We start from the raw sequence: 9,584 nt of genomic DNA on the forward strand, positions 1-9,584 counted from the left end.
GCTGCGGCTGCCACGGCGGCGACGGCGACGGCGGTCGAAATATCGACTTTGCCGACGGCGACGACGACGACGATGGTGGACGTCGATGGGGTGTCGCGTCAGCAGGTGGACGACGTGTACGGGGTGGTGGAGGAGTACGATCAGCAGCAGCTCATGCAGCAGCAGCAGCAGCCGGAGGAGGAGAAGCTGTCGGCGGAGCAGCAGCTGCTGGTGCAGCTCGCGAGCGATCACTCGCTGTGCGCCTCGCGCAGGGAACTGCGGAAGAGCGACAATTCGTCGATGGGACTCTACCACGACTACCAGGTTAGGCTTCACGACACACGACACACGACACACGACACACGACACACGACACACGACACACGACACACGACACACGACACACGACACACGACACACGACACACGACACACGACACACGACACGACGCGCGTCGGTGTTCTGACACAGTGCCGACGTGCAGGGCGAGAAGAAGGCGAAGGAGCAGCAGCTGCCGCCGCCGCCGCCGCCGCCGCCGGTCGGCGCCGGCCACGCGGAGACGCGTGCGAGCAAGAAGGCGCGGTACGACTTCTACTGCGAAAAGTGCGACGTCGTCTGCTTCACCGCCGAGAAGCTGCACGAGCACCTGGCCGGCCGCAAACACCAGACCTTCGTCCGACCGCCCGAGGCCGGCGCGCCGCACAACAGCAACAGCAGCAACAACGCCGCCAACCACGCGCAACAACGCCACGGCAACAGCGACGGCCACAGCCACCACAGCAACAACCGGCGACACTCGTCATCGTCGTGGTCGGAGCGGGAGCGGGACCGCGACCGTAGCAATCATCGGTTCAACCACCACGACAACCACCACCACCACATGGGCAGAGAGCCGTACGGCGGCGGCGGCGGCAACCGCGACCGAGACGAGCGGGACAACAGAGGCGCCCGAAAGCGAGGACGAAACGATGACGACGACGGTTACTATGGCGGCGGTGGAGGGCAGTCCTGGGCGCCGCATCACAACCAACACCACCAGCCGGTGCCACTGCTGCCGCACAACACAGCTGCCGGCTACCATCACCCGCCGCCGGCGCCGGCGCCGCTCTTCCGGTGTCAGCTGTGCGAAGGGTTCGGACACACGGCCAAGGAGTGCCCCTCCCTCGCCCGCGCCGCGCAGCCGCCCGCCTATGTCCACCACCAGGCACCGGTGCCGCCGCCTTACGCTGCTGCTACTGCCCCTTCACCCTACGCATCCGCCTACGTCGCATCGCCAGCTGCCTCGCCCGCCTACGCCCCTGCCTCCACGGCCTCTTCGCCCTACACGGCCTCTTCGCCCTACACGACCTCGTACGGTGGCTACGCACCGGTGGCGTCGGCCCCGCTCTACGCCGCTCCCCCTCCACCCTACGCCGCACCCGTGGCACAGCCGATGCATCCTCATCATCATCAAGGCTATGGCGCGGCCACCCCTGTGTACGGCGGCAGTGGTGGTGGTGGTCACGTGGCCTACGCCCCGCAGTCGCCCTACGTTGGCCGACCTGCGGCCCCAGCCACCGGGTTCGGGACCACCGCGCCCGCGCCCTTCGGACCACCACCGCGGCCGATCCCACCACTGCCTTCCTCCGCCCGCACCTTCCGCCCCAGAAACAGTTGAACAGGTCTGGCGGGAGCGAAGATGATGGTGTAATGTTTTGATGTATTTACAGTTGAAAACATGTTGTGAATGACGTGACATACAAACAAAAAAACCTATGAACATAGCATGTGATCAGGCGTATGTACAGCGAGAAAGGCGGGGGATTGGGGCGGGGTGGAGAGGCTTAGAAGGTGGTCCGCGACTGGGCAGTGGCGGGGAGGACGGTGACCTTGGTGCTGCGGCGCTGCTGCTGGGCCGAGCCCAGGAACGAAGACGTGGCCGACGCAAAGTAGCGGAGCTCGTACTGGCCGGGCTCCTTGGGCACCGCAAAGGTGCACCTCGGCTCACCGGTCGGGTCCACGTAGTGGTACTCCACGTAGGTCGACGAGCCCAGCGGATACAGACCCACCCTGCATGCCATCAACACCATCAACATCAACAACATCAACAAGAAGAAGACGATGATGATGATGGGAAAAGAAGAAGACGGGCAAGAACGTACCAATCCCACTTGGAGGTGGGGACCGAGAAGATCTGCCACGTCGCCACCAACTGGTCACCGCTGTCCTGCACCACGCGCGACGGGGTGGCAATCACCATATCGCGATCTGCTTGATGGGTGGGAAGAAAAGAAAAGTCGTTGGTGCGATCGGTCGCCGCCTCCTCGAAGATGTGTCAACACAAGTCATCGATGGCGGGTGCGTACCTTCGACGGTGATCAAATTGCTGCGCGCGACGTCGTTGTACGAAGACGTGGTGGGGAAGTAGCGCAACTAAAGAGGGGGGGAGCGATAACGTGAGTCAACTCTCTGAGATGAGGTTTGTGTGCGCTGCCTTGGGGGGGGGGCGCAGCAGTACTTCATAGTGGCCGGGGGTCTTGGGCGCGGGGAAGGAGAGGCAGGGCCCGGCGTCGCGGCCCACGTATCGGAGGTCGAGGTATTCCTTGTTGTGGTAGGTCTCCACCTTGTACAGGCCGACCCAGTCGCGCGGGTTCATCTGGCCGCTGAGCAGCTTGCACGACACCTCGATCGTCTCACCGTTCTCGGCCAACGAGGCCTCCAGCTCGAGCTGCGGGCCTGCACAGAACCAGAACCGACCCTTCATGAGCCAACTGTACGCTGCGTGTGCGGTGGTGCGTGTGCAGTGGTGCGTGCGTGCGCACTTACCAACGATGAGGAGATTGCTCTTCATGACGTAGTCATAGGAGTTGTTGGGGAAGAAGCGGAACTCCCAGGTGCCAACCCCAGGAGCGGCCACGTCCAGAATGCCTCGCCTCTCGCCTCCTGGACATAACACGACATTTAGCACCACAGGTCTCGCAGACGCAGGCCTTCATGAAGACGTGGAGAAAGAGAGGGTAAGAGTGTACCAGTCTTCTTGTAGACCACGTATTGGGTGTTGGAGGGCTGGTTCTGCTTGAAGAGACCGATCCAGTCCCCGCTCGAGGGCTCGCATCCGGGGCCGAGGTCCCAGCTCACGCCCACCACGTCACCGAGCCGGGCCGAGGTCGGGCACACCAGCTTACGCGTGGCGGTCGTGGGCTCCTGCTGCACCTCCTGGCTCCTTTCTACTTCGCACACATGACACACAAACGAGCACACGCGCGTACCACAGTATGCGGATCAGCCAAGATGAAAAAGATGATGATGATGATGAGGCGCTACACGAACGGAGATCGAGGAGAATGGGGAATGAGGGCTGGGAACAGCTACGTACCTGCTTGGGCCGAGGCGTCGCTTGAAGGCTGGGCCACAGCTGCGAGTGCGAGCTCGTTGGACATGATCTCCTGAGTCTGCAGGACGGAGAGCACCTCCTTGGGAGGAGAGACGATGGGAGCAGGTGGGATCGAGATGGGCGAGGCGGAGAGGTGGGCAGGTGAGGCGACGAGGTGGAGGCGAGGCGAAATGGCAGCGCCTGGTGAGGAGCCCAGCTGAGGGCCAACCCGCTTTTCCTCATCGAGTAGTCGCATCTCTTCGAGGAGCCTGGCGTCTTCCTGCTCCAGCTGGTGGTCTGTCATGGGCAAGGCATGGCGAGGTGACAGCATCACCTCTGGTTGCTGGTCATCTCCTTTAACCTGCTCGTCGGCGAGAAGCTCCTCGATCGAAGCCTCTTTCTTCATGTCGATGGCGATGGGCTTTGAGGTGAGGGGCGCCTGTTGTTCCTTGCGTTCATCGAGAAGAGGGTCGTTGGCCAAATTGAGGAGGGTATCAACGGCTGAGTCGAGGCTCCCCTGGTTCTCCTTGAGCACGGTCGCATAAACCGAGGCGGTGAAGTCGCTCCCCTTGAACATCTCCTGCAGCATCTGCAGGTCTTCCTTTTTAATTTTGACTGTATCATCCTCCATGCCCAAACGAAGCAGCTTGGCAAAATCCATGTTGATCGCTCCTCGCACGCTTTTTCGGTTTTCTGTTCACAAGAGGGATAGGGCGAGATTGAAGATGATGAAGGCGAGGATGTGTCGTTGGAGTGGTTGGTTCTTGAAAAAGAGAAATGCAAATGGAATGCGAAGATGCTGTTCGCCCAACAACGCCTCTTTTTGTCTGAAATTTTACTCCAAAATTCCTGCGATTCAGCGCAGTGGCCAGACCTTTGGCTGTGTGCCCTTTTGCAGCGACAATGACTGAACGAAGGCCCTCCTGCTCGTGCCTTTCTTCTACGTTTCGCTCCTTGCGTGGTCAAGATGAAGCCGATTGAAGTCGGAAGCAAAAGGTGTTCCTCGTCGGCACTGGGTAGGATCGGGACCAGGTGACGTGCCCAGCGCCAAGACTCGTGCGCAACCCACCGCCAGTGCTCCTTCGGTTGTAGCCAACCAGCTGAAAAAGAAACTGAAATTTACGGCGAGCGGTGGTTCATAGTTTTTGATGAGAACTCATTGACAATTCGACGACTCGCCGAGTAATGGCCGTGGTCGGGTTTCACCGCCGAGCAGAGATCAGAGCAACACCACCGAACGCAACTCGACGGCAAGCACGAGAGAAGGGAAAGATGGAGGGCGGAGGACATACGACACCACGAGCACGAAGCAACACCAACGGAGGTGCACCCAAAGAGTTGCCTGCGGCTCAGAAAAAAGAATTCCTCTATAAAATCCTCGTGGTCGGTAACATGGGTACGACCACCAGACCCCCAGTTGAAGGCCATCAACGGCCCATTTGTGATGATTTTTTGTGAGCAAATCGCTCATTCTTCTGCCCCCTCCCAAATGAACATGTTTGTTTGATTTCCAGGTACTGGCAAGACGTCGATCATCAAGCGCTACTGCGACAACGAATTCTCCGACAATTACAAGAGTAAGGACCCTGCACTTTTTAATTTGCATTTATTTGTGAATGAGATTGTATTTCATTTTATTTTAAGAATGAACACGGTTGTTGTCCACTCACCCCGTCGCTACACGTGGCACCCCCCCCCCACAGGCACGATAGGTGTCGACTTTGCGCTCAAGAGCCTCGAATGGGGCCACAACTCCATGGTGCACCTCCAGCTGTGGGACATTGCCGGTACCCATACCACCCACACCACCCATAAACCAGGACAAGCCCCATCAGCTAAACATGAACAACCGACCGACCGACCGACCGACCCGCAGGTCAGGAACGATACGGCAACCTGACGCGCGTGTACTACCGTGATGCGGTGGGCGGCTTCGTGGTGCTCGACCTCGGTCGACCGCTCCAGGAATCGCTGGACATTGTAAAGAAGTGGAAGGGCGACATCGACTCCAAGAGTACGCCGCTCCTCTTCTCTTTACGCGTCGCGTGTGTCGTGTCGCGTGTGTCGCGTGTCGTGGTGTCGTGTGCCGTGTCGTGTGCGACACAGTGTTGCGTGTCTCACGCGATTGTGATGATGCGGTCACGCCGCAGTTCGATTGTGGAACGGCGACGCCCTGCCGGTGGTGCTGCTGGCCAACAAGGTGGATCTCCTCGGCGATAAGAAGGCCGACGAACGAGTAAGTCACCCACCACGGCACACCACCACCCACCACCACCACCCACACTGTGCGCGCACTAACCGCGTTACGTCGTGCCAGACGTTGGAGGAGTTTGCGAAGGAGAACGGATTCATCGGGTGGTTCGCGACGTCGGCCAAGGAGAACCTGCACGTGGAGAAGGCCATGACCTTCCTCATCAACCACATCATCCACAACTACCAGAACGGACCACAACCGGAGAACACCGACAGCATGCACCTCACCCTGGACGAGAAGGAGATCCGCAAGTACGAAGACGACGGCGGCGGATGCAGCTGTTAGCGAGAGAAAGGAAAGAAACTGGAGCTGGAGCTGGAGCTGGTGAGCACTGGAGCGGGGGGACAAGAGAGAGTGAACATACGGATGACTGTGCCACGTGTGCATACAACAACCAAACAATCAACACATCGTCTATAGCACCACACCGGCCACACCACCTTCATCAACAGTGCTCGCTGCCTGAAGTGAAGGCCGTGGGCGGGAAAATGATGAATAAATTAAATGCAACGGCCCAGCCAACGGCCGCAGGGAAAGGGAACGGAACGATCTGATTGCAATCATTCACTGCTGCAGCCCACACCGCCGATCGAGGAGGATGCCGAAGAGGAAGGGTACGGACAGCGAGGCCGACGTGGACGCCACCAAGGAGAAGGAGGAGGTCAAGGATGAGGAGGCCGAGACTGACGAAGTAGCGAACACGAAGACGAAGAAATCGACGACCAAGAAGGCCGCTACGACGTCGAAGAAGGCGAAGAAGGCTGATACGACGGTCGAGCCCCGACGAAGCGGGCGATCGAGGCGTGGCGTGGGACCCGATCGCTACTCGCCGGCCGCGGGCAAGAGCCGACGAGCGCGACCTGCATCGAGCGACGATGACGATGAGGACTACGGGGTGAGCAGCCGACGCAAGGCGCAGCTGGCGGCCGCGGCCAAGAGGAAGAAGAAGGCCGCCGCCGAAGCTGCCAAGAAGAAGAAGGCCGCGGCCAGCAAGAAGAGGAAGCGAGATGAGAGCGAATCCGAATCTGAAGAGGAAAGCGAGGAGGAGAGTGAGAGTGAAGAAGAGGAGGAGGAAAGCGAGGAGAGCGAGAGCGAGGAAGAGAAGAAGAAGTCGAGCAAGAAGGCTAAGGGCAAGCCGGCCGCCAAGAAGCAGAAGTCGAGCGGTGCGGCCAAGCTGGCCGACGACCAGGAGGACGCCCTCAACGGCATGAAGGTCGATGAGCTCAAGGAGCGTCTGCGTTCCAACGATCAAGTCGTCACCGGTACCTTCACATCCTCATCTTGGCCGACATTTTCTTTTTTCTTTGTGTAATTGTTTGGGCCATACGTCTGCAGGTTCGAAGGGTGAGTTGATCAGCCGCATTCGTGACTGTGTGAAGAACGGCTGTCTTCCTCGCTGCCCCACGGTACGGCTCGCCTTGTTGTAATTGACATTTGCTTCACAATCTAAACTTTCCATCTCTTTGTCGATGTAGTGCTTCGGCGGCCGGCTGAAGAAGCAGGGCAAGGGCTTCTACTGCCCGGGCTCGTACGACGATGACAAGTTCGTGCGATGCAAGTACAAGTCGGACGACTGCGAGCGCGTGCCGTGGAAGAACGCCGACGGCCAGCCCATCTAAGTCTTCAACAACAACGATGCCCACAACCACCACAACGCTTACGATTTGACTACACGGACAATGACCACGACGACAAAGATCAAGTAGACGGTGTGGAGAAGAAGAAGATCTGATGATGCTGGAAAGGAGGGAAAATTATACAACTTACTACAAGGTGATGGTGAGCTTGGCGCCGAGCTCCTCGGTGTTGGTGATGAGCTTCACAAACTCCTCGTAGGAGATCTTGCCGTCCTTGTCCTCGTCGGCCTCCAGGATCGTCTTGTCCACTGAGCACGATGATTGAAAGCACGTTGTACAACACCATCAGCTACACACGACCAACGACGAAGCTCTCGCGGGAGTGAGGCTGTTGAAGACAGAAGCGCAGGAGCTATGTACCGATGTTTTGGAGCTGGGCATCGGTGAGGTTGCTGCCCACCATCATCTTGAGCACCTGGAACAGCTCGCCGTTGGAGATGAAGCCGTCGTTGTCGATGTCGTACACCTGGAAAGTGACTGCGCCGCACACAACCACGTACGATGAGTGGCCCAACGGGACCGATAGAGGCGAAGGAGAGAGGGAAGTGGGAGACATCGTACAGCGCAGCTTGCCCTCGAGGTTGTCCCTGTTGGTGAAGGTGGAGAGGGCCTTGACGAACTCAGTGAACTCGATCTCCTCGTCCTTGTTGGTGTCGAATATGGCTATGATCCTACTCAGCAGTGGATTGCCAGCCAGCTCAGGGATCGACAGGAATTCATCTGTTGGAGCGCATTCGTTGAGAGGAGGATTCATGACAGAACGGCCGAAGCTCAAATCTCTGGAGATGGAAGTGTAGCGAGAGAGAAGTGAAACTTACCTGCGGAGATGCTCCCAGAGCCGTCCTTGTCGAGCTTTTGGAAACGACGGTGAAGCTTGTGCAGCTCAGCCTCCGTGACTACATTGTGAAATCGAAGAGGCTGTAAGCCATTTGCGCCCCCCCCCCAATTCCTCCATCTTGACTCAAGAAGTGCAAAAAGAGAAGGAGAAGCGTACAGTCCTCCACCCCCTCAAAATCCTTAGCACTGATGCGGCCTACGTCGTTTCCCATGCTGCTTCCTGTTCTCGAGTTTCAATCACCAACAACCAAAACCCAAAGCACGTAAACGCGTTTTATGTCGACATCGCGGTACTTTCCCACGCACACGCACACCGCACACCGCACACCGCACACGCACACGCACACGCACACGCACACCGCACACCGCACACGCACACGCACCACCGCACACGCAACACCGCACGCGCACGCGCTGAGAGTTTAGTAGCCCTGCGCCTGGCCGTTGCTCACGAGGGCCACTCCTGAGCTGGTGCCGATGCGGGACGCCCCAGCAGCCACCATCGCCTGCACGTCGGCGGCACTCCGCACGCCACCAGACGCCTGTGTCGCGCGCAGTTCGTCAATGCATGCGTTGGGCTGGGTGGGCAGTGCAAGTACGTACCTTGACCTGGAGTCGATCGCCGACGGCCTTCTTCATGAGGGCGACGTGCTCCACCTTGGCGCCGCCAGCAGCCGCGTTGAAGCCCGTGGAGGTCTTCACGAAGTGGGCGCCGGCGAGGCTCGACAGCAGGCAGCCGTCGATGATCTCCTCGCGGGTCAGCGCGCCCGTCTCCAGGATGACCTTGACCACCGCCTGCGACCCATCAGCTCTGCCATTGCGCCCGTCATCAGTGCCGCCACCGCACACGCCGCACATGGCACACACACACGACACAAATCGCACACGCCGCACATGGCACACGCGTCGAACCTTGTGGCGGCCGTCACGACGGCCTTGATGTCGCCCAGCACGTAGCCGTAGGCCTGATCCTTGAGCCGGCCCACATTCACCACCATGTCGATCTCATCCACGCCCAGCTGCCCAAATTCAACACACACACGACACACACGACACACACACACGGCACACACGACACACACACGACAACACAAACACACACAACAAGTCAGCGACAACGACCACTCGAAACGACCGACGGGTTCAGAGACGCACCTCGACCAGCTGCTTGGTCTCGAACGCCTTCGTCTCGGAGGTACTGGCGCCCAAGGGGAAGCCCACCACGCAGGCCACCTTGACGGGCTGCTTGTCGGGCGACTGGGCGTGGAGGGCGCGGAGGGTCTGGAGCGCGAACTGAGCCCAGCAGCCGTTCACGCACACCGCGGCGAAGCTGTGCTCGAACGCCTCCTGGCACAGCTTCGCCACCTCGGCCTCCCTCGCCTCCTGCTTCAGCAGCGTGTGGTCGATCACTGTCGTGGTTTCGATTTTTTTAAAATATATATTAGTTAAAAATAAGAATAACGCATAATAATAGATAATATAATAACATATAATATACAATCTAATATTATCCCTAAAATGGAAA

At 58.9% G+C, this 9,584-nt stretch overlaps 5 protein-coding genes across 5 annotated transcripts in view; 3 read left to right on the forward strand and 2 right to left on the reverse strand.

Annotated features, from left to right (window-relative positions):
• Positions 1–72: 72 nt before the first annotated feature.
• On the forward strand, positions 73–1,636 carry ACA1_296230 (zinc knuckle domain containing protein; the record flags this gene model as incomplete). The annotated part of the gene is made up of 2 exons (XM_004368223.1): positions 73–303; positions 464–1,636. The coding sequence occupies 2 exons, from the start codon at positions 73–75 to the stop codon at positions 1,634–1,636; spliced, it is 1,404 nt and encodes a 467-aa protein (XP_004368280.1).
• Positions 1,637–1,802: 166 nt separating this feature from the next.
• Positions 1,803–3,992, reverse strand: ACA1_296240 (uncharacterized protein; the record flags this gene model as incomplete). The annotated part of the gene is made up of 7 exons (XM_004368224.1): positions 1,803–2,028; positions 2,121–2,226; positions 2,325–2,391; positions 2,477–2,694; positions 2,785–2,901; positions 2,988–3,188; positions 3,335–3,992. 7 exons carry the CDS (start codon positions 3,990–3,992, stop codon positions 1,803–1,805), a joined length of 1,593 nt encoding a protein of 530 aa, XP_004368281.1.
• Positions 3,993–4,603: 611 nt separating this feature from the next.
• Positions 4,604–5,870, forward strand: ACA1_296250 (Rasrelated protein Rab-32, putative; the record flags this gene model as incomplete). The annotated part of the gene is made up of 6 exons (XM_004368225.1): positions 4,604–4,727; positions 4,846–4,908; positions 5,035–5,118; positions 5,208–5,345; positions 5,482–5,567; positions 5,649–5,870. The coding sequence occupies 6 exons, from the start codon at positions 4,604–4,606 to the stop codon at positions 5,868–5,870; spliced, it is 717 nt and encodes a 238-aa protein (XP_004368282.1).
• Positions 5,871–6,183: 313 nt separating this feature from the next.
• ACA1_296260 (uncharacterized protein) lies at positions 6,184–7,204 on the forward strand (the record flags this gene model as incomplete). Its single annotated transcript, XM_004368226.1, has 3 exons — positions 6,184–6,847; positions 6,921–6,991; positions 7,061–7,204. The coding sequence occupies 3 exons, from the start codon at positions 6,184–6,186 to the stop codon at positions 7,202–7,204; spliced, it is 879 nt and encodes a 292-aa protein (XP_004368283.1).
• Positions 7,205–7,351: 147 nt separating this feature from the next.
• ACA1_296270 (deoxyribosephosphate aldolase) overlaps positions 7,352–9,584 on the reverse strand; it is a gene marked incomplete at both ends in the record, with an annotated part of 2,400 nt that continues 167 nt past the window's right edge. The window contains 8 exons of the mRNA XM_004368227.1: positions 7,352–7,470; positions 7,583–7,699; positions 7,784–7,942; positions 8,041–8,140; positions 8,512–8,601; positions 8,663–8,870; positions 8,972–9,078; positions 9,215–9,442. Coding sequence (XP_004368284.1) covers positions 7,352–7,470; positions 7,583–7,699; positions 7,784–7,942; positions 8,041–8,140; positions 8,512–8,601; positions 8,663–8,870; positions 8,972–9,078; positions 9,215–9,442 — 1,128 coding nt within the window. The remainder of the gene's footprint in view (positions 7,471–7,582; positions 7,700–7,783; positions 7,943–8,040; positions 8,141–8,511; positions 8,602–8,662; positions 8,871–8,971; positions 9,079–9,214; positions 9,443–9,584) is intronic.

Source organism: Acanthamoeba castellanii (assembly GCF_000313135.1).
Source record: "Acanthamoeba castellanii str. Neff unplaced genomic scaffold scf7180000084777, whole genome shotgun sequence".
NCBI lineage: Eukaryota > Discosea > Longamoebia > Acanthamoebidae > Acanthamoeba > Acanthamoeba castellanii.